The sequence below is a fragment of the Nerophis ophidion genome, linkage group LG08, assembly GCF_033978795.1.
Source record: "Nerophis ophidion isolate RoL-2023_Sa linkage group LG08, RoL_Noph_v1.0, whole genome shotgun sequence".
NCBI classification, from domain to species: domain Eukaryota; kingdom Metazoa; phylum Chordata; class Actinopteri; order Syngnathiformes; family Syngnathidae; genus Nerophis; species Nerophis ophidion.
In genome coordinates, this window is record NC_084618.1 from 919341 (window position 1) to 945296 (window position 25956).

At 39.6% G+C, this 25956-nt stretch overlaps 1 protein-coding gene across 3 annotated transcripts in view; it reads right to left on the reverse strand.

Annotated features, from left to right (window-relative positions):
• Positions 1 to 11692: 11692 nt before the first annotated feature.
• LOC133557167 (procollagen galactosyltransferase 2-like) overlaps positions 11693 to 25956 on the reverse strand; it is a 35382-nt gene continuing 21118 nt past the window's right edge. For all 3 annotated transcript variants that reach the window (XM_061907418.1, XM_061907416.1, XM_061907417.1), the window contains exons 4-12: positions 25766 to 25900; positions 24607 to 24811; positions 24410 to 24529; positions 23106 to 23182; positions 21347 to 21453; positions 16945 to 17077; positions 14789 to 14916; positions 13647 to 13850; positions 11693 to 12500 (exon numbers count right to left, since the gene is read on the reverse strand). In XM_061907418.1, the coding sequence (XP_061763402.1) occupies positions 12266 to 12500; positions 13647 to 13850; positions 14789 to 14916; positions 16945 to 17077; positions 21347 to 21453; positions 23106 to 23182; positions 24410 to 24529; positions 24607 to 24811; positions 25766 to 25900 (1344 nt within the window). In that variant the 3' untranslated portion in view covers positions 11693 to 12265. The remainder of the gene's footprint in view (positions 12501 to 13646; positions 13851 to 14788; positions 14917 to 16944; positions 17078 to 21346; positions 21454 to 23105; positions 23183 to 24409; positions 24530 to 24606; positions 24812 to 25765; positions 25901 to 25956) is intronic.

Here is a 25956-nt window from a genome sequence, read left to right on the forward strand (position 1 = left end):
GAGGGTTAAACCGAGCGAGTGACCACGCCCCCTCGCAGGTTTATTACTCTCACGCTAATAATGACGACAATTACAACTCTAATAATGACGATAATTACAACTAATCCACATTATTCATGTTGCTATTTAGTTGCAGTTTATTTTTTCAACTTCACATTTAGTCAAATAAATGTAATAAAAATAATGTATTTCATCTTTAGACAGACTACATTTGTGAATTGTACTCTTTAATATCAAGTGTTTACATTTCAATGCAATATGAGGAGAAAGTAATATTAACATGCATTGTTCCTTCCAATAACTTTGGGAGGGAAAAAAATGTTTGGTTTTTATTTAATATCATTTATGTAATGAATTAATGTGTAAAATAGAACCGACACAATTTTAATATTGCTCAATGGTAAATTCCACTATTTCATCCATTTAGATCAATTAATTACATTGAATTAATTTACATTTACATTGTTTTCATTTTATTTTTAGGCTTAACTCACTAAACTTGATTATGTATTAAAATGTAACAATTCTAGTAGTGCTCAGTAATAAACGCCACAACTGATTTGAATTGACCTGAATTTAATTTCCTTTTATTTCATTCAACTTCATTATGAGCTAAATTTAACCAACACAATTGTAATAAGATCAGTAGTAATTCCATCTTATCGTATTTTATCTGATGAATGATTTTATTTTATTTTATTGTATTCAATTTAATGTAGCTATATATATATATATATATATATATATTTTTTTTTAAATCCAATCAATCCAATTTTTGTATTTTACTTTATTTGATTAAATGTAAACAAATATATCACTTTATTTTATTTAATCTTATCCAGCTGGTTCATTACTTTATTTAATAGAATTTGATTTTTTTTTTTATCACTTTATTTTATTTTATCTTATTCATTTGTATTGTATTTAGTTTAATTTGCGTTCCCACAATCCCAAAAGGGAATAAGTGGTAGAAAATGGATGGATAGATATTTTTTTATTACTTTATTTTATCTTATCCAAATTAAACCAATTCATTACTTTATTTAATTAAATGTAACTTACTTTATTTTATTTCATTTTATCCAATTTAATTCATTTTTATTGTACTTTATTACATTTAATTAAAAAAAAATGTATTACTTTATTTTATGTCATCTTATCCTTTATATTGTACTCTAATGAAATGAATGACTTTATTTTATTTTATCCAATTGAAGTCATTTTGCAGGTTTTTATTATTTTGCAGCTGGCACGGAGGTTTCCAACAAAGCAAAAGACAAAATTGAGGCATGAAAAGTTTTCCCTTTAAGGACTGAAAGATGAAAGAAAAAAACTGATAAAAAAAAAACTTTTGTTACCAAAGAAGAAGGAAGAAGTCCCGCCCACCTCCATCCCAGCAGCCAATCAGGAGCTGACTTTGCAGGAGGAGGGAAACAATCCCATAATAATCTTTCTCAGAGTTGCAAAAGTTGCCTTGAAGAACTTTGAACCTTCACATCTTTCTGCTTTCAACCTTCAACCTTCACCAACTTCTTCTTGATTTCAACTTTGGACATTTCACGCACCATCGGGATTCTTTTTTTACTCAACCTTTCACTAAATGTCAATAAAACACACTTTTTTACACTTCATGTTTGACCTTTTACATATGTGTGTACATACGTGTGTGTGTGTGTGTGTGTGCGTGTGTGTGCGTGTGTGTGTGTGTGTGTGCGTGTGTGTGTGTGTGCGTGTGTGTGTGTGCGTGTGTGTGTGTGTGTGCGGTGTGTGTGTGTGTGTGTGTGTGTGTGTGTGTGCGTGTGTGTGTGTGTGCGTGTGTGTGTGTGCGTGTGTGTGTGTACGTGTGTGTGTGTGTGTGTGTGTGTGTACATATGTGTGTGTGTGTGCGTGTGTGTGTGTGTGTACGTGTGTGTGTGTGTGTGTGTGCGTGTGTGTACGTGTGTGTGTGTGTGTGTGTGTGCGTGTGTGTGTGTGTGTGTGTGTGTGTGAGACATTTGACCCCCGGGGAAACCATTAAAGATATTCCAGTAAATACATTCCTGGGCGCACATGAGACGTTATGATGCTAAATATACACTCTTGCTGTATGAATATTCAAATATAAATATACACTCTTACTGTATGAATATTCAAATATAAATATACACTCTTACTGTATGAATATTCAAATATAAATATACACTCTTACTGTATGAATATTCAAATATAAATGTGCACTCTTGCTGTATGAATATTCAAATATAAATATACACTCTTACTGTATGAATATTCAAATATAAATATACACTCTTACTGTATGAATATTCAAATATAAATATACACTCTTACTGTATGAATATTCAAATATAAATATACACTCTTACTGTATGAATATTCAAATATAAATGTGCACTCTTGCTGTATGAATATTCAAATATAAATATACACTCTTACTGTATGAATATTCAAATATAAATATACACTCTTGCTGTATGAATATTCAAATATAAATATACACTCTTACTGGAAGAATATTCAAATATAAATATACACTCTTACTGTATGAATATTCAAATATAAATATACACTCTTACTGTATGAATATTCAAATATAAATATACACTCTTACTGTATGAATATTCAAATATAAATATACACTCTTACTGTATGAATATTCAAATATAAATGTGCACTCTTGCTGTATGAATATTCAAATATAAATATACACTCTTACTGTATGAATATTCAAATATAAATATACACTCTTGCTGTATGAATATTCAAATATAAATATACACTCTTACTGGAAGAATATTCAAATATAAATATACACTCTTACTGTATGAATATTCAAATATAAATGTGCACTCTTGCTGTATGAATATTCAAATATAAATATACACTCTTACTGTATGAATATTCAAATATAAATATACACTCTTGCTGTATGAATATTCAAATATAAATATACACTCTTACTGGAAGAATATTCAAATATAAATATACACTCTTACTGTATGAATATTCAAATATAAATATACACTCTTACTGTATGAATATTCAAATATAAATGTGCACTCTTGCTGTATGAATATTCAAATATAAATATACACTCTTACTGTATGAATATTCAAATATAAATATACACTCTCACTGGAAGAATATTGAATTATTTAGTGATCAAAAATGATATTTGCAAACTTAGTTTTCTACTCTTTTCATGTTGACATGAAGTTGCAAAAAGCAATCATTCCCAAAAGGTGAATATTTAAGTTATGTAGAAATAAAGTACAACTTTTTTTATTTGTATGATTTTATTTTAGTTGATCTTATCCAATTTAATTTATTTTAATTGTTGTTAATTGTATTTATTTTGTTTTATTGTACTTCATTTAATTTACTTTACTTTTTAAAAAATGATTTTAATTACTTTATTTTGTTATCCAATTCATCTATCCATTCATCCATCTTCTTCCGCTTATTCGAGGTATGGCTGCGGGGGCAGCAGCCTAAGCAGGGAAGCCCAGATTGCATCATGATTGTAATGACTATTATTAATGAGGTGCAGTGATTGCATCATAATTGTAATGACTATTATTAATGAGGTGCAGTGATTGCATCATAATTGTAACGACTATTATTAATGAGGTGGTGATTGCATCATAATTGTAATGACTATTATTAATGAGGTGCAGGGATTGCATCATAATTGTAATGACTATTATTAATGAGGTGCAGGGATTGCATCATAATGATTGCAATGACTATTATTAATGAGGTGCAGTGATTGCATCATAATGATTGCAATGACTATTATTAATGAGGTGCAGGGATTGCATCATAATGATTGCAATGACTATTATGAGGTGCAGTGATTGCATCATAATGATTGCAATGACTATTATTAATGAGGTGCAGGGATTGCATCATAATGATTGCAATGACTATTATTAATGAGGTGCAGGGATTGCATCATAATTGTATTGACTATTATTAATGAGGTGCAGGGATTGCATCATAATGATTGCAATGACTATTATTAATGAGGTGCAGTGATTGCATCATAATGATTGCAATGACTATTATTAATGAGGTGCAGGGATTGCATCATAATGATTGCAATGACTATTATTAATGAGGTGCAGGGATTGCATCGTAATGATTGCAATGACTATTATTAATGAGGTGCAGGGATTGCATCATAATGATTGCAATGACTATTATTAATGAGGTGCAGGGATTGCATCATAATTGTAATGACTATTATTAATGAGGTGCAGTGATTGCATCATAATGATTGCAATGACTATTATTAATGAGGTGCAGGGATTGCATCATAATGATTGCAATGACTATTATTAATGAGGTGCAGGGATTGCATCATAATTGTAATGACTATTATTAATGAGGTGCAGGGATTGCATCATAATGATTGCAATGACTATTATTAATGAGGTGCAGGGATTGCATCATAATTGTAATGACTATTATTAATGAGGTGCAGGGATTGCATCATAATTGTAATGACTATTATTAATGAGGTGCAGGGATTGCATCATAATGATTGCAATGACTATTATTAATGAGGTGCAGTGATTGCATCATAATGATTGCAATGACTATTATTAATGAGGTGCAGGGATTGCATCATAATGATTGCAATGACTATTATGAGGTGCAGTGATTGCATCATAATAATTGCAATGACTATTATTAATGAGGTGCAGGGATTGCATCATAATGATTGCAATGACTATTATTAATGAGGTGCAGGGATTGCATCATAATTGTAATGACTATTATTAATGAGGTGCAGTGATTGCATCATAATGATTGCAATGACTATTATTAATGAGGTGCAGGGATTGCATCATAATGATTGCAATGACTATTATTAATGAGGTGCAGGGATTGCATCATAATAATTGCAATGACTATTATTAATGAGGTGCAGGGATTGCATCATAATGATTGCAATGACTATTATTAATGAGGTGCAGGGATTGCATCATAATGATTGCAATGACTATTATTAATGAGGTGCAGGGATTGCATCATAATTGTAATGACTATTATTAATGAGGTGCAGGGATTGCATCATAATGATTGCAATGACTATTATTAATGAGGTGCAGGGATTGCATCATAATTGTAATGACTATTATTAATGAGGTGCAGGGATTGCATCATAATTGTAATGACTATTATTAATAAGGTGCAGGGATTGCATCACAGAGTGAGAACTTTTATTTGAATGTTTGTTTACCTGAAAAATGAAACATCTCAGCACAGCAAACCTTTCTTCAATAATTCATCTTTGGTCATTTTGTCGAAGAATTCCTCATCAATATTATTATTATTGTCAATAATAATAATAATATTGTATCAATAATAATAATCACCATAGAGCTCCTGTATGAGACGCTGGCCTCCTTCATGACAGGAACTGACAAGTAACCACAGGGAATGAGAAGAAATGAGAGGAAATTAGAAGATCCATCCATCCATCCATTTTCTACCGTTTATTCCCTTTGGGGTCGCTGGCGCCTATCTCAGCTACAATCGGGCGGAAGGCGGGGTACACCCTGGACAAGTCGCCACCTCATCGCCGGGCCAACACAGATAGACAACATTCACACACTAGGGACCATTTAGTGTTGCCAATCAAGCTATCCCCAGGTGCATGTCTTTGGAGGTGGGAGGGGCCTATCCCCAGGTGCATGTCTTTGGAGGTGGGAGGGGCCTATCCCCAGGTCCATGTCTTTGGAGGTGGGAGGGGCCTATCCCCAGGTGCATGTCTTTGGAGGTGGGAGGGGCCTATCCCCAGGTCCATGTCTTTGGAGGTGGGAGGGGCCTATCCCCAGGTCCATGTCTTTGGAGGTGGGAGGGGCCTATCCCCAGGTGCATGTCTTTGGAGGTGGGAGGGGCCTATCCCCAGGTGCATGTCTTTGGAGGTGGGAGGGGCCTATCCCTAGGTGCATGTCTTTGGAGGTGGGACATGAGACAAAATGAATGGAAGTGAGAAGAAATGAGAGGAAACGAGTGGATATGACACTAAATTAGAAAAAAATAGAATAAATTAAACAGACATGAGAAGAAATGAGAAGAAACTAGAAGAAATGAGAATAACTGAGAAGAAACAGAAGGAATGTGAATACATGAGGAAAAACATGAAAAATAAAAGAGGAAATAAGAATAAATGAAAAAAAGACAACTAAATGAGAAAAACATCTGAAATAAATGAGAGGCAATGAGGAATAAATTAGAATAGATGAGAAAGAAATAACAGGATATTAAGAAGAATGACAAAGAAATTAGAAAATAAATGAGAAGAAATGAGTAGAAATGAGAGTAAATTAAAATATTTCAAAAAGAGAATAAATTATAACAAGGAAGGAAAAAAGAAAGAAATAAGGAAGAAAAAAGATGAGTGTGGTGATGTTGGCACCAACAAAGTGGGTGTGGTGATGTTGACACCAACAAAGTGGGTGTGGTGATCTTGACACCAACAAAGTGGGTGTGGTGATCTTGACACCAACAAAGTGGGTGTGGTGATGTTGACACCAACAAAGTGGGTGTGGTGATGTTGACACCAATAAAGTGGGTGTGGTGATGTTGACACCAACAAAGTGGGTGTGGTGATGTTGACACCAACAAAGTGGGTGTGGTGATGTTGACACCAACAAAGTGGGTGTGGTGATGTTGACACCAACAAAGTGGGTGTGGTGATCTTGACACAAACAAAGTGGGTGTGGTGATGTTGACACCAACAAAGTGGGTGTGGTGATGTTGACACCAACAAAGTGGGTGTGGTGTTGTTGACACCAACAAAGTGGGTGTGGTGATCTTGACACCAACAAAGTGGGTGTGGTGATCTTGACACCAACAAAGTGGGTGTGGTGATGTTGACACCAACAAAGTGGGTGTGGTGATCTTGACACCAATAAAGTGGGTGTGGTGATCTTGACACCAACAAAGTGGGTGTGGTGATGTTGACACCAACAAAGTGGGTGTGGTGATGTTGACACCAACAAAGTGGGTGTGGTGATGTTGACACCAACACAGTGGCTGTGGTGATGTTGACACCAACAAAGTGGGTGTGGTGATGTTGACACCGACAAAGTGGGTGTGGTGATGTTGACACCGACAAAGTGGGTGTGGTGATGTTGACACCAACAAAGTGGGTGTGGTGATGTTGACACCAACAAAGTGGGTGTGGTGATGTTGACACCAACAAAGTGGGTGTGGTGATGTTGACACCAACAAAGTGGGTGTGGTGATGTTGACACCAACACAGTGGGTGTGGTGATGTTGACACCAACAAAGTGGGTGTGGTGATCTTGACACCAACAAAGTGGGTGTGGTGATGTTGACACCAACAAAGTGGGTGTGGTGATGTTGACACCAACAAAGTGGGTGTGGTGATGTTGACACCAACAAAGTGGGTGTGGTGATCTTGACACCAACACAGTGGGTGTGGTGATGTTGACACCAACAAAGTGGGTGTGGTGATGTTGACACCAACAAAGTGGGTGTGGTGATGTTGACACCAACAAAGTGGGTGTGGTGATGTTGAGACCAACAAAGTGGGTGTGGTGATGTTGACACCAACACAGTGGGTGTGGTGATGTTGACACCAACAAAGTGGGTGTGGTGATGTTGACACCGACAAAGTGGGTGTGGTGATGTTGACACCGACAAAGTGGGTGTGGTGATGTTGACACCAACAAAGTGGGTGTGGTGATGTTGACACCAACAAAGTGGGTGTGGTGATGTTGACACCAACACAGTGGGTGTGGTGATGTTGACACCAACAAAGTGGGTGTGGTGATGTTGACACCAACAAAGTGGGTGTGGTGATGTTGACACCAACAAAGTCGGTGTGGTGATGTTGACACCAACAAAGTGGGTGTGGTGATGAGGACACCAACAAAGTGGGTGTGGTGATGTTGACACCAACACAGTGGGTGTGGTGATGTTGAAACCAACAGAGTGGGTGTGGTGATGAGGACACCAACAAAGTGGGTGTGGTGATGTTGACACCAACACAGTGGGTGTGGTGATGTTGACATCAGCAAAGTGGGTGTGGTGATGAGGACACCAACACAGTGGGTGTGGTGATGTTGACACCAACAAAGTGGGTGTGGTGATGTTGACACCAACAAAGTGGGTGTGGTGATGTTGACACCAACAAAGTGAGTGTGGTGATGTTGACGCCAACAAAGTGGGCATTGTGATGTTGACACCAGCAAAGTGGGTGTGGTGATGAGGACACCAACACAGTGGGTGTGGTGATGAGGACAGGAAGAAAGTGGGTGTGGTAATGAGGACACCCACAAAGTGGGTGTGGCGATGAGGACAGAAAGAAAGTTGGTGATGTTGATATCCTCAAAGTGGGTGTGGTGATGAGGACACCAACAAAGTGGGTGTGGCGATGAGGACAGGAAGAAAGTTGGTGATGTTGACATCAACAAAGTAGGTGTGGTGATGGGGACACCAACAAAGTGGGTGTGGTGATGAGGACAGGAAGAAAGTGGGTGTGGTGATGTTGACATCAACAAAGTGGGTGTGGTGACAAGGACAGGAAGAAAGTGGGTGTGGTGATGAGGAAACCAACAAAGTGGGTGTGGCGATGAGGACAGGAAGAAAGTGGGTGTGGTGATGTTGACATCAACAAAGTGGGTGTGGTGACGAGGACAGGAAGAAAGTGGGTGTGGTGATGAGGACAGGAAGAAAGTGGGTGTGGTGATGTTGACATCAACAAAGTGGGTGTGGTGACGAGGACAGGAAGAAAGTGGGTGTGGTGATGAGGACAGGAAGAAAGTGGGTGTGGTGATGAGGACAGGAAGAAAGTGGGTGTGGTGATGTTGACATCAACAAAGTGGGTGTGGTGATGAGGACAGGAAGAAAGTGGGTGTGGTGGTGTTGACATCAACAAAGTGGATGTGGTGATTTTGACATCAACAAAGTAGGTGTGGTGACGAGGACAGGAAGAAAGTGGGTGCGGTGATGAGGACACCAACAAAGTGGGTGTGGCGATGAGGACAGGAAGAAAGTTGGTGTGGTGATGTTGACATCAACAAAGTGGGTGTGGTGACTAGGACAGGAAGAAAGTGGGTGTGGTGATGTTGACATCAACAAAGTGGGTGTGGCGATGAGGACAGGAAGAAAGTGGGTGTGGTGATGTTGACACCAACACAGTGGGTGTGGTGATGTTGACACCAACAAAGTGGGTGTGGTGATGTTGACACCAACAAAGTGGGTGTGGTGATGTTGACACCAACAAAGTCGGTGTGGTGATGTTGACACCAACAAAGTGGGTGTGGTGATGAGGACACCAACAAAGTGGGTGTGGTGATGTTGACACCAACACAGTGGGTGTGGTGATGTTGAAACCAACAGAGTGGGTGTGGTGATGAGGACACCAACAAAGTGGGTGTGGTGATGTTGACACCAACACAGTGGGTGTGGTGATGTTGACATCAGCAAAGTGGGTGTGGTGATGAGGACACCAACACAGTGGGTGTGGTGATGTTGACACCAACAAAGTGGGTGTGGTGATGTTGACACCAACAAAGTGGGTGTGGTGATGTTGACACCAACAAAGTGAGTGTGGTGATGTTGACGCCAACAAAGTGGGCATTGTGATGTTGACACCAGCAAAGTGGGTGTGGTGATGAGGACACCAACACAGTGGGTGTGGCGATGAGGACAGAAAGAAAGTTGGTGATGTTGATATCCTCAGAGTGGGTGTGGTGATGAGGACACCAACAAAGTGGGTGTGGCGATGAGGACAGGAAGAAAGTTGGTGATGTTGACATCAACAAAGTAGGTGTGGTGATGGGGACACCAACAAAGTGGGTGTGGTGATGAGGACAGGAAGAAAGTGGGTGTGGTGATGTTGACATCAACAAAGTGGGTGTGGTGACAAGGACAGGAAGAAAGTGGGTGTGGTGATGAGGAAACCAACAAAGTGGGTGTGGCGATGAGGACAGGAAGAAAGTGGGTGTGGTGATGTTGACATCAACAAAGTGGGTGTGGTGACGAGGACAGGAAGAAAGTGGGTGTGGTGATGAGGACAGGAAGAAAGTGGGTGTGGTGATGTTGACATCAACAAAGTGGGTGTGGTGACGAGGACAGGAAGAAAGTGGGTGTGGTGACGAGGACAGGAAGAAAGTGGGTGTGGTGATGAGGACAGGAAGAAAGTGGGTGTGGTGATGTTGACATCAACAAAGTGGGTGTGGTGATGAGGACAGGAAGAAAGTGGGTGTGGTGGTGTTGACATCAACAAAGTGGGTGTGGTGATTTTGACATCAACAAAGTAGGTGTGGTGACGAGGACAGGAAGAAAGTGGGTGCGGTGATGAGGACACCAACAAAGTGGGTGTGGCGATGAGGACAGGAAGAAAGTTGGTGTGGTGATGTTGACATCAACAAAGTGGGTGTGGTGACTAGGACAGGAAGAAAGTGGGTGTGGTGATGTTGACATCAACAAAGTGGGTGTGGCGATGAGGACAGGAAGAAAGTGGGTGTGGTGATGTTGACACCAACACAGTGGGTGTGGTGATGTTGACACCAACAAAGTGGGTGTGGTGATGTTGACACCAACAAAGTGGGTGTGGTGATGTTGACACCAACAAAGTCGGTGTGGTGATGTTGACACCAACAAAGTGGGTGTGGTGATGAGGACACCAACAAAGTGGGTGTGGTGATGTTGACACCAACACAGTGGGTGTGGTGATGTTGAAACCAACAGAGTGGGTGTGGTGATGAGGACACCAACAAAGTGGGTGTGGTGATGTTGACACCAACACAGTGGGTGTGGTGATGTTGACATCAGCAAAGTGGGTGTGGTGATGAGGACACCAACACAGTGGGTGTGGTGATGTTGACACCAACAAAGTGGGTGTGGTGATGTTGACACCAACAAAGTGGGTGTGGTGATGTTGACACCAACAAAGTGAGTGTGGTGATGTTGACGCCAACAAAGTGGGCATTGTGATGTTGACACCAGCAAAGTGGGTGTGGTGATGAGGACACCAACACAGTGGGTGTGGTGATGAGGACAGGAAGAAAGTGGGTGTGGTAATGAGGACACCCACAAAGTGGGTGTGGCGATGAGGACAGAAAGAAAGTTGGTGATGTTGATATCCTCAAAGTGGGTGAGGTGATGAGGACACCAACAAAGTGGGTGTGGCGATGAGGACAGGAAGAAAGTTGGTGATGTTGACATCAACAAAGTAGGTGTGGTGATGGGGACACCAACAAAGTGGGTGTGGTGATGAGGACAGGAAGAAAGTGGGTGTGGTGATGTTGACATCAACAAAGTGGGTGTGGTGACAAGGACAGGAAGAAAGTGGGTGTGGTGATGAGGAAACCAACAAAGTGGGTGTGGCGATGAGGACAGGAAGAAAGTGGGTGTGGTGATGTTGACATCAACAAAGTGGGTGTGGTGACGAGGACAGGAAGAAAGTGGGTGTGGTGATGAGGACAGGAAGAAAGTGGGTGTGGTGATGTTGACATCAACAAAGTGGGTGTGGTGACGAGGACAGGAAGAAAGTGGGTGTGGTGACGAGGACAGGAAGAAAGTGGGTGTGGTGATGAGGACAGGAAGAAAGTGGGTGTGGTGATGTTGACATCAACAAAGTGGGTGTGGTGATGAGGACAGGAAGAAAGTGGGTGTGGTGGTGTTGACATCAACAAAGTGGGTGTGGTGATTTTGACATCAACAAAGTAGGTGTGGTGACGAGGACAGGAAGAAAGTGGGTGCGGTGATGAGGACACCAACAAAGTGGGTGTGGCGATGAGGACAGGAAGAAAGTTGGTGTGGTGATGTTGACATCAACAAAGTGGGTGTGGTGACTAGGACAGGAAGAAAGTGGGTGTGGTGATGTTGACATCAACAAAGTGAGTGTGGCGATGAGGACAGGAAGAAAGTGGGTGTGGTGATGTTGACACCAACACAGTGGGTGTGGTGATGTTGACACCAACACAGTGGGTGTAGTGATGTTGACACCAACAAAGTGGGTGTGGTGATGTTGACACCAACAAAGTGGGTGTGGTGATGTTGACATCAACAAAGTGGGTGTGGTGATGTTGACACCAACAAAGTGGGTGTGGTGATGTTGACACCAACAAAGTGGGTGTGGTGATGTTGACATCAACAAAGTGGGTGTGGCGATGAGGACAGGAAGAAAGTGGGTGTGGTTATGGATGAGAAGAAGATTTGTGTCACAATCCATTTTGGGTCACATGACGCTCAGCGTGAGGCCACGCCCCCACACGCCCTAAAGTTCGTCCCTGTAGGCGGCCGACATGACCTCTGGCGGGGACACCGCCCCCTTCAGGGTCTTGTGGGAGCCGCGCCAGTCGGTGCGAACGTCGTCGTCGTCCCACAGCGTCGACGTCTCGGTGTCGCTCACCCACTGGGCGTCGCCGGCGTAGTGGGCGGGCTGCACCAGCAGGGGGCGTGTGCTGAAGGCCTGCAGGTTCCTGTTGGGGAAGTGCGCCTTGTAGTCCTCGCTGGGGGCGGGGACGCAAGAAGATGGCCCGTTAGCATTAGCATCTTTAGCACAGAAAAAGTCTGGTTGGCGTTAGCCTCTTAATAGAGATGTTGTGTTTGCATTAGCATTGTTAGCTTCTCCATTAACTAGCATGGATAAACTCGTATTAGCTTTAGCATCTTTAGCTTCTGGACGAACTAACACAAGAAAAGTTGCGTAAGCGTTAGCATCTGCAAAAAAAATCAAGTTATTGTAGGCAACTTTAGCCTCTTGATGATATTAACGCAGAAAAAGTCATAATATTGTTAGCATCTTTAGCTTATTCATCATTTTCACAAGTTTTATTGTGGAAAAATATTCATCGTAATATTGCAACCAAACCACATTTTTTTCAAAGCTTTTCTCAATGAAATTTTTACTTTTCGTAAGAAAAAAAAATCTTCATATAATTCTGATGTATACTTTATTATTATTATTATATTGAATTTTAACAACTTATTGCTGGTCAAATTTCAACCATAATATTGAAAAAACATTTTTTACCATAATATAAAATTTTTCTGACTGAAAAACTTTTGGTAATATGATATAATTATCATATGTGATTTCCTTTTCTTCTAGTAAAAATAATCCTTGTAAAATTGTAACGTTTTTTTATAAAATTGAAAAAAAAAACATCAAATATTTTCCTTGTATCACATTTTTTTCCCCAAAATATTAAAACTTTTCTGAATGAAAAAAAACTACTTTCTGTAAAAAAAAATGTTGTAATATATTTTTTATTTATTCCTTACACAATTAAATCGCAACAAAAATATATAAAAATGTTCTCAATACATAAAATATTGTAAAACAATTAACTGTAAATGTTTTTTAATAATATTGAAAAAACATTTTCCTCACCATCACATTTGTCCTTCTAAAATAAAAATGATTGAAAAAGAGATTTATTTTGAAAATATATTTTTCTCATTCATCATTTTACTCTTCATTCTTTTAAAATAACGACTTTTTCTTGCTGACAAAATACACCTCGTAAAAATAACATTCCACATATCTCAAACACATTTACTGAAAATGTATGACATTTTTTTATACTTAACATATATATATGTATACAAAAATGTGTGTGTGTGTGTGTGTGTGTGTGTGTGTGTGTACCTACTTGGGGTGTTTGTCGTACATGATGGGCAGGAATTCGTCGACAGGCAGCATCTTGGCGAGCGGCTGGGCGTTGATGAGTTTCTGGGCGCCCTGCAGCGAGATGGCGTAGGACAAGGTCCAGTAGGAGTAGTCCACCGTCACCAAGTTCTTCACGTGGTCCAGCGCCTCCTCCTTGGCGGGGTTCACCTGCTTCCTGCCAAAGTATCTGTGGGACAAGTCCATTACTGCCAGCCCTCCTTCTCCTTCCAGCTCTGCTACAGCGCCGTTTGTGCCTGGCAACACCGCTCTCACTCGTGTGACAGCTGCTGCCACCTTCTGGTGGGACTCGACATAACCACAGCAGGGGGTTGCCTACAGCCACTTCTCACTATGCTCACACTGACCGGGAATAAATCACTTTGCTGCTTTTCTGGAGAGGTTGTGTCTGACGTAAAGTCCTTGTTGCTAGGCAGAATAAGTGAGGTGCTGCCGGCTTGCCTTGGCACAGGTAAATGACAACGAGAATAAGAATCAGAATAACAATACTGATAAAATAGTAATAAAAACATTAACAATGACAGCAGTATTACAATAATTAAAAATATAAATAATAGCAATTATCAAAAAAATAATAACAATAATACAATATTAGAAATAATGATAACATTAACAATAATGGTAATACAAATAATAACAACAATATTAATTATAGTGATAGGAATAATAACAATAGTAATGATAGTAATAATAACAATAATAATAATAAAATTATAACAACAATAATAATATACTTATTAATAATCACAATAATCATGAAAATAATAACAATAACAATAATGATATTAAATAATAATGACAAAAATAATACAAATAATAACATAATAATATAAGAAATAATAATAACCATAATAATAATAATATAAATAATATTTACAAAAACATTTATAATAATTTCAGTAATAATATTAACAAAAGGGAATAATATTAATGAAAGCAATAGTAATGATTCATAAAAAATGATGAAACCAAAAATATGATAACAATAACAAATATATGATCATATTAATAGTAATGGTAATATAATGATATGAATATTAATAGTGATATAATAAAAGAATAGAAGTAATAGTAATTGTCCAGTAAAGAGAATAAAGTGTGTCTCACATGAGGTCCCAGTCCAGCTCCACCTGCTCCACCTCCTCCATCAGTCTCAGCACTCGCCGCTTGAAGTTGGCCTGAAAGCGAACGTCGTCCTCAAACACCAACGCTTTGTCCAGCTGCATGTCCACCATCTGTACACACACACACACACACACTATTATACATCATATACACACCATCTCTACACACACTTTTATTATACACACACACCATTATAGACATTATATATACACACACAAACTATTATACATTATATACACACATCATCTGTACACACACACCATATTATACATTATATACACACACAAACACACACACTGTTATACATTATATACACACCATCGCTACACACACTTTTATTAGATACACACACCATAATAGACATCATATATACACACACAAACTATTATACATTATATACACACATCGTCTGTACACACACACCATATTATACACACACCATATTATACATTATATACACACACAAACACACACACTGTTATACATTATATACACACCATCGCTACACACACTTTTATTAGATACACACACCATAATAGACATCATATATACACACACAAACTATTATACATTATATACACACATCGTCTGTACACACACACCATATTATACACACACCATATTATACATTATATACACACACAAACACACACACTGTTATACATTATATACACACCATCGCTACACACACTTTTATTAGATACACACACCATAATAGACATCATATATACACACACATTCTATTATACATTATATACACACATCCTCTGTACACACACACTTTTATTATACACACACCATATTATACATTATATACACACACAAACACACACACACTATTATACATTATATACACACCATTGCTACACACACTTTTATTATACACACACACTATTATACATTATATACACACACACACTATTATACATTATATACACACACACACTATTATACATTATATACACACACACACTATTATACATTATATACACACACCATCTCTACACACACTTTTATTATACGTACACTATTATACACACACACACACACACACACCATCTGTACGTACACTATATACATTGTACACACACACACACACACACACACACACTATTATACATTATACACACACACAATATTATACATTATACACACACACAATATTATACATTATACACACCATCTGTACACACACTATTATACATTATACACACACACACACACACACACACTATTCTACATTACACACACGCACCATCTGTACGTACACAATTACACATTATATACACACACTATTATACACACACACACACACACACACACAACATCTGTACGGACACATTATACATTATACACACACACTATTATACCTTATACACACACACACCATCTGTACGTACACAATTACACATTATATACACACTATTATACACACAAACACACACACACACACCATCTGTACGGACACATTATACACACACACACTATTATACCTTATACACACACACACCATCTGTAAGTACACGATTCTACATTATACACACACACACACACACACACACACACACTATTCTACATTACACACACGCACCATCTGTACGTACACAATTACACATTATATACACACACACACACCATCTGTAAGGACACATTACACATTATACACACACACACTATTATACCTTATACACACACACACACACCATCTGTACATACACGATTGTACATTATACACACACACAATATTATACATTTTACACACCATCTGTACATACACTTTTATACATTATACACACACACTAATATACATTATACACACACACCATCTGTACGTACACATTATACATTATACACACACACACCATCTGTACATACACTATCATACATTATACACACACACAATATTATACATTATACACACACACATACTATTATACATTATACACACACACACAATATTATACATTATACACACCATCTGTACACACACTATTATACATTATACACACACACACACTATTATACATTATACCCACACACACTATTATACATTATACACACCATCAGTACGTAGAGTATAATACACAGACAGACAGACAGACAGAGTTGTTGTTGTTGTTGTTGTTGTTGTTCCTGACCTCCTTCCAGATGTAGAAGTGACTGAGGAAACATCCCACCTCCCCTTTGGTCAGCGTGCGTCCAGAGAAGGGATCGTAGTAACCTGGCAGCAAGTCCACGCCCAGGATCTTGATGGCACTGCTGTTTAATGCACTGTACACACACACACACACACACACACACACACTTGTAATTAGATGACATATTTCATGGGGGCAGGAAGTATTAGTGTAGTAGTGCTGTAGTAGTACTATTAGCAATGTAGCACCAGTGTAGCACTAGTAGTTGTGACTTAGACTTGGTCTCAGTCTTAGACTTAGACAGACTTTATTGATCCACAAGGGAAATAGTTCCACACAGTAGGTGAGTTACAAAGGATGAAAAGGATCAGGCAGGTATAATAAAGTAGATTACAAATGTAGAATAGTAGTAATATACACAAATGTAATATCCATCCATCTATTTTCTACCGCTTATTCCCTTCAGGGGCGCTGGGGCCTATCTCAGCTACAATCAGGCGGAAGGCGGCGTACACCCTGGACAAGTCGCCACCTCATCTCAGATATGTACTATTTACATCTTATATATACAGTATTATAAAATACATCCAATGTAATAATATGCAGGCTTAAATGTCCTCCTCTTCTCCATCTTTGTGCCGGCACACTTTTGACTTCATTCCACGGCTCCCCGGCTGCCTCAAGTACTATTAGTAACAATGTGTAGAAGTAGTGGAGTACTATTAATACTACACTAGTACTAGAGCTGCTACTACTAAGTTAGCAGTCGTACTACTAGTATTACACTACTAATATCACTATGACCAGTAATTGTTACAATACTAGTACTACACTACTAATGGTACTATAACTGGCACAACTAACAATAGTAGTACTACACTAGTACAACTGCTAATACTACTACTAATAGTAGCAGAACCAGTAGGAGTATCGGTAGTAGTACTAGCAGTAGTACTAATAATAGTTTTAGTCGTGGTACTAGTATTACTGTAGCACTAACAGTTGTACCGTTAGTACTACTACTATGTAGTTTGAGTGGTAGTACTAGTACTACTAGCTGTAGCAACAGTACCACTAAGAGTTGTAGTACTATTATTACACTACTAGAAGTAATGTAGTATTAGTAGTAATACTAGCATTAATACTACACTACTGCTAGTACAACTACTGGTATTATGACTGGAAATACCAGTGGTATTGTAGTAATACTAGCAGAAGTACACATAGTATTGTCGTACAACTAGTAGTACAGCTAGTCGTAGAACTAATAGTTCTACAAGTAGGATGACCATTTTAGTACAAGTACAGGTACTACTAGTAGTAGTAATGTAGTACGAGTAGTAGTACTAGTTGTAGTGTATCACTAGTAGTCGTGCCAATAGTACTACTAAACCTAGTAGTAGTAGTATCAGTAGTACTTTGTAATAATAGTAGTTTTAGTATTGTAGTACTCCCAATATTACACTAGTACTAGTACTACACTGGTGGCAGTGGTACTATTAGTACTACACTACTAACAGTAATAATTCAAGTACTACAGTACTATTACTACTAAGACTTGTACTAGTAATATTAGTATAACTATACTACTACTAATAGTACTACAACTGGAAATAGTAATAACACCAGTACTAAGGCTGGTCGTACTAACAGTAGTATCACCAGAAGTACTGTAGTAGTACTAATGTCATTGTAGTAGTACTATTCCTTACTTCCTGTACACAGAAGTACTGTAGTAGTAATACAATTAGTATAGTGGTACCACAAGTAGAAGTATTCCTTACTTCCTGACTACAGAACTACTGTATTAGTACTACTATCAGTGTAGTAGTATTAGTATTCCTTACTACCCGTCTATGGAACTACTGTATTAGTACTACTATCAAGTGTAGTAGTACTAGTATTCCTTACTTGCTGTCTCCAGATGCACTATGGTAGTACTACTATCATTGTAGTAGAGGTAGTATTCCTTACTTGACCATCCACAGAAGTACTGTAGTAGTACTACTATCAGTGTAGTAGTAGTATTCCTTACTTGCTGTCTCCAGACGGACTATGGTAGTACTACTATCATTTTAGTAATCATAGTATTCCTTACTTGCCATCCACAGAAGTACTGTAGTAGTACTATTACCAGTGTAGTAATAGTATTCCTTACCTGCGTCGACAGAAGTACTGTAGTAGTACCACTATCAATATTGTAGTAGTACTAGTAGTAATACTTACTTGCCGTCCACAGCATCTACCACTTTGACGTCCACTTCCAGTTCGTTAAGAGACAACAGCATTAGTAGTACGACTATCAGTGTAGTAGTAGTAGTAGTAGTCCTCCTTACAGTATTGTAATAGTACTAGTAGTAATACTTACTTGCCGTCCACAGCATCTACCACTTTGACGTCCACTTCCAGTTCGTTAAGAGACAACAACATTAGTAGTACGACTATCAGTGTAGTAGTAGTAGTAGTAGTAGTAGTAGTCCTCCTTACAGTATTGTAGTAGTACTAGTAGTTATACTTACTTGCCGTCCACAGCATCTACCACTTTGACGTCCACTTCCAGTTCGTTAAGAGACAACAACATTAGTAGTACTACTATCAGTGTAGTCGTACTACTATCAGTGTAGTAGTAGTACTATTAGTGTAGTAGTAGTCTTCCTTACAGTATTGTAGTAGTACTAGTAGTAATACTTACTTGCCGTCCACAGCATCTACCACTTTGACGTCCACTTCCAGTTCGTTAAGAGACAACAACATTAGTAGTACTACTATCAGTGTAGTAGTAGTAGTAGTAGTCCTCCTTACAGTATTGTAGTAGTACTAGTAGTTATACTTACTTGCCGTCCACAGCATCTACCACTTTGACGTCCACTTCCAGTTCGTTAAGAGACAACAACATTAGTAGTACTACTATCAGTGTAGTCGTACTACTATCAGTGTAGTAAATAAATAAATGATAAATGGGTTGTACTTGTATGGCGCTTTTCTACCTTCAAGGTACTCAAAGCGCTTTGACACTACTTCCACATTCACACACTGATGGAGGGAGCTGCCATGCAAGGCACCAACCAGCACCCATCAGGAGCAAGGGTGAAGTGTCTTGCTCAGGACACAACGGACGTGACGAGGTTGGTTCTAGGTGGGATTTGAACCAGTCACCCTCGGGTTGCGCACGGCCACTATCCCACTGCGCCACGCCGTCCCTACTAGTAGTAGTAGTAGTAGTAGTATTAGTAGTCTTCCTTACAGTATTGAAGTAGTACTAGTAGTAATACTTACTTGCCGTCCACAGCATCTACCACTTTGACGTCCACTTCCAGTTCGTTAAGAGACAACAACAATAGTAGTACGACTATCAGTGTAGTAGTAGTAGTAGTAGTAGTCTTCCTTACAGTATTGTAGTAGTACTAGTAGTAATACTTACTTGCCGTCCACAGCATCTACCACTTTGACGTCCACTTCCAGTTCGTTAAGAGACAACAACATTAGTAGTACGACTATCAGTGTAGTAGTAGTAGTAGTAGTAGTCTTCCTTACAGTATTGAAGTAGTACTAGTAGTAATACTTACTTGCCGTCCACAGCATCTACCACTTTGACGTCCACTTCCAGTTCGTTAAGAGACAACAACAATAGTAGTACGACTATCAGTGTAGTAGTAGTAGTAGTAGTAGTCTTCCTTACAGTATTGTAGTAGTACTAGTAGTAATACTTACTTGCCGTCCACAGCATCTACCACTTTGACGTCCACTTCCAGTTCGTTAAGAGACAACAACATTAGTAGTACGACTATCAGTGTAGTAGTAGTAGTAGTAGTAGTCTTCCTTACAGTATTGTAGTAGTACTAGTAGTAATACTTACTTGCCGTCCACAGCATCTACCACTTTGACGTCCACTTCCAGTTCGTTAAGAGACAACAACATTAGTAGTACGACTATCAGTGTAGTAGTAGTAGTAGTAGTAGTCTTCCTTACAGTATTGAAGTAGTACTAGTAGTAATACTTACTTGCCGTCCACAGCATCTACCACTTTGACGTCCACTTCCAGTTCGTTAAGAGACAACAACATTAGTAGTACTACTATCAGTGTAGTAGTACTATTATCAGTGTAGTAGTAGTACTATTAGTGTAGTAGTAGTACTACTGTCAGTGTGGTAGTAGTAGTAGTCTTCCTTACAGTGTTGTAGTAGTACTAGTAATAGTACTTACTTGCCGTCCACAGCATCTACCACTTTGACGTCCACTTCCAGTTCGTTAAGAGACAACAACATTAGTAGTACGACTATCAGTGTAGTCGTACTACAATCAGTGTAGTCGTACTACTATCAGTGTAGTAGTACTACTATAAGTTTAGTATTAGTAGTATTCCTTCCAGTATTGTAGTAGTAGTACTAGAAGTAGTACTTACTTGCCGTCCACAGCATCTACCACTTTGACGTCCACTTCCAGTTGGTTGAGAGACATCAACATCCTGTTTCTGCGGTCAGGGCGTCGCCGTAAGTTGATCAAGTAAATCTGAAGACACAAAATGATTATTTTAGTAAACAATTTGATGACCATCCATCCATCCATTTTGTACCGCTTATTCCCTTTCGGGGTCGCGGGGGGGCGCTGGCGCCTATCTCAGCTACAATCGGGCGGAAGGCGGGGTACACCCTGGACAAGTCGCCCCCTCATCGCAGGGCCAACACAGATAGACAGACAACATTCACACTCACATTCACACACTAGGGCCAATTTAGTGTTGCCAATCAAACTATCCCCAGGTGCATGTCTTTGGAGGTGGGAGGAAGCCGGAGTACCCGGAGGGAACCCACGCATTCACGGGGAGAACATGCAAACTCCACACAGGAAGATCCCGAACATGGATTTGAACCCAGGACTGCAGGAACTTGGTATTGTGAGGCAGACGCACTAACCCCTCTCCCACCGTGAAGCCCCAATTTGATGACCGTTTCTAAGAAATACTCTTGGTGTCCAGTAGGATATTAAACTCATCTATTATTGTTATTATTATTATTATTAGCAACGCACTATATACATGTAATCCGTTATTATTATTATTATAAACGTGCTATACAAGTCTCATTATTTATTATTATTATTATTATTATTATTAGCCATGCACTATATACATCTAGTCCATTATTATTATTATCATTAGAAGCCTGTTATATAAATATCAGCCATAAATATTATCATAATTATTATTAGTTTTATTATTAGCAATGCACTAAATACATCTAATCCATTATTATTATTATTACTCGGAACATGTGATATAAATCTCATCCATTATTATTATTATAATCATGCTATATATTTATAACCCATTATTATCACTGTCATTATTAGTATTATTAGAATTGTTCAATATCATCAATTTCATTACTATTATTATTATTATTAAAAATATTATTATTTATATTGGGCAGCACGGTGGTAGAGGGGTTAGTGCATCTGCCTCACAAGGTCCGATTAGTCCTGGGTTCAATCCCGGGCTCGGGATATTTCTGTGTGGAGTTTGCATGTTCTCCCGTGACTGCGTGGGTTTTACTCCGGCTTCCTCCCACCTCCAAAGACATGCACCTGGGGATAGGCCCCTCCCACCTCCAAAGACATGCACCTGGGGATAGGTTGATTGGCAACACTAAATGGTCCCTAGTGTGTGAATGTTGTCTGTCTATCTGTGTTGGCCCTGCGATGAGGTGGCGACTTGTCCAGGGTGTACCCCGCCTTCCGCCCGATTGTAGCTGAGATAGGCACCAGCGACTCCAAAGGGAATAAGCGGTTAATAATGGATGGATGGATATTATTTATATTTATATTACTGCACTATAAAAATCTCATCCATTATTAAAAATATTATTGCTATTAGAAATATGTTGTACAATCTAATCCATTATTATTATTATTATTAGAAATATGTAATGTAAATCTAGTCCATTATTATTATTATTAAAGAAAAAGTGTAGAAAAAGTTTAGAAAAAAGTGTAGAAAACTTTAGAAAAATCTAATCCATCATTATTATTATTATTAATATAAACACACTATATAAATATAACCATTATTATTATCATTAATATTAACACACTATAAATATCGAACCAATTTGTATTATTATTATTGTTATTGTTATTATTATTGTTGTTAGAAACGTGCTGACCTCGTCAAAGCCCATCAGGTCTCGGTGCTTGGGGGACAGGTGGACGTAGCGTGAAGGCATCATGGGAGGACCGTCGACTGTTGGACGTACAGTAAGACTATGAAGACATCATGTCACCTACTGTATATCTGGACATTCTTACTCAGGGACTATTATATAGAACTATGAAGACATCATGTCACCTACTGTATATCTGGACATTCTTACTCAGGGACTATTATATAGAACTATGAAGACATCATGTCACCTACTGTATATCTGGACATTCTTACTCAGGGACTATTATATAGAACTATGAAGACATCATGTCACCTACTGTATATCTGGACATTCTTACTCAGGGACTATTATATAGAACTATGAAGACATCATGGCACCTACTGTATATCTGGACATTCTTACTCAGGGACTATTATATAGAACTATGAAGACATCATGTCACCTACTGTATATCTGGACATTCTTACTCAGGGACTATTATATAGAACTATCAAGACATCATGTCACCTACTGTATATCTGGACATTCTTACTCAGGGACTATTATATAGAACTATGAAGACATCATGTCACCTACTGTATATCTGGACATTCTTACTCAGGGACTATTATATAGAACTATCAAGACATCATGTCACCTACTGTATATCTGGACATTCTTACTCAGGGACTATTATATAGAACTATGAAGACATCATGTCACCTACTGTATATCTGGACATTCTTACTCAGGGACTATTATATAGAACTACGAAGACATCATGTCACCTACTGTATATCTGGACATTCTTACTCAGGGACTATTATATAGAACTATGAAGACATCATGTCACCTACTGTATATCTGGACATTCTTACTCAGGGACTATTATATAGAACTATGAAGACATCATGTCACCTACTTCATATCTGGACATTCTTACTCAGGGACTATTATATAGAACTATGAAGACATCATGTCACCTACTGTATATCTGGACATTCTTACTCAGGGACTATTATATAGAACTATGAAGACATCATGTCACCTACTGTATATCTGGACATTCTTACTCAGGGACTATTATATAGAACTATGAAGACATCATGTCACCTACTGTATATCTGGACATTCTTACTCAGGGACTATTATATAGAACTATGAAGACATCATGTCACCTACTTCATATCTGGACATTCTTACTCAGGGAGTCCAGTTGCAGGTGTAGAGTCAGACCCGGGAGTATGAATATGTCATGTCTTACTGAGGGAGTCCAGGTGCAGGTGTAGAGTCAGACCCGGGAGTATGAATATGTCATGTCTTACTGAGGGAGTCCAGGTGCAGGTGTACAAAGTTGAGGCGGTCGTCCTCCAGCGTGTGCTGAGGTTTAGCGGGCACGTTGAGGTAGCCGTAGCGCTCCTTGTTGCACAGGAACATCTGGACGGCTGCAAAACAAGGGCCGGGGATCAGACTACTTGCTGGAAAGGTGCGCCAAAAGGTGCGGCGCCGAGCCGACACCCACCTGCGGCGCGGCAGGAGAAGGCAAAGACGATGATGTCGTCGTAGGGCCAGGAGTACTCCTTGTGAGGCGGGTAGAAGGCCAGCTTCTTCATGCCCTCCTTCCTCAGGTCCAGCAGCATGGTGGAGTGCACCATGGGCACGGGGAGGCAGCCCAGGCGCTGGCGGTGGCGGGTGGGGAAATACTCCGCCGTCCTCCGGTAATAACCCTGTAGAAGGACACCTTAGGTCCGTCCTCCGGTAATAACCCTGAAGAAGGACACCTTAGGTCCGTCCTTCTGTAATAACCCTGTAGAAGGACACCTTAGGTCCGTCCTCCAGTAATAACCCTGAAGAAGGACACCTTAAGCCCGTCCTCCGGTAATAACCCTGTAGAAGGACACCTTAGGTCTGTCCTGTGGTAATAACCCTGTAGAAGGACACCTTAGGTCCGTCCTCCGGTAATAACCCTGAAGAAGGACACCTTAGGTCCGTCCTTCTGTAATAACCCTGTAGAAGGACACCTTAGGTCCGTCCTCCAGTAATAACCCTGAAGAAGGACACCTTAAGCCCGTCCTCCGGTAATAACCCTGTAGAAGGACACCTTAGGTCTGTCCTCCGGTAATAACCCTGTAGAAGGACACCTTAGGTCCGTCCTCCGGTAATAACCCTGAAGAAGGACACCTTAGGTCCGTCCTTCTGTAACAACCCTGTAGAAGGACACCTTAGGTCCGTCCTCCGGTAATAACCCTGTAGAAGGACACCTTAGGTCCGTCCTCCGGTAATAACCCTGTAGAAGGACACCTTAGGTCCGTCCTCCGGTAATAACCCTGAAGAAGGACACCTTAGGTCCGTCCTCCGGTAATAACCCTGTAGAAGGACACCTTAAGCCCGTCCTCCGGTAATAACCCTGAAGGACACCTTAGGTCCGTCCTTCTGTAAAAACCCTGTAGAAGGACACCTTAGGTCCGTCCTCCGGTAATAACCCTGAAGAAGGACACCTTAGGTCCGTCCTCCGGTAATAACCCTGTAGAAGGACACCTTAAGCCCGTCCTCCGGTAATAACCCTGAAGAAGGACACCTTAGGTCCGTCCTTCTGTAAAAACCCTGTAGAAGGACACCTTAGGTCCGTCCTCCGGTAATAACCCTGAAGAAGGACGGAAAGACACCTTGTGGTGACTCACCTGTGGGGTTATGCCACACCAGTAGTTGGAGTAAGCGCCCTGAGAGTCCAACATGGGCGCCGTGATGGACTTGTTCTCGGCTACGAGCAGGTTGAGGGTGTCGGGGTTGGTCAGGATGTTGTCGGCGTCTGCGTACTGGAAGACAAACACCAAGAACACCTGCTTCAAAACTTGTGCCAGCTTTCTGCAAC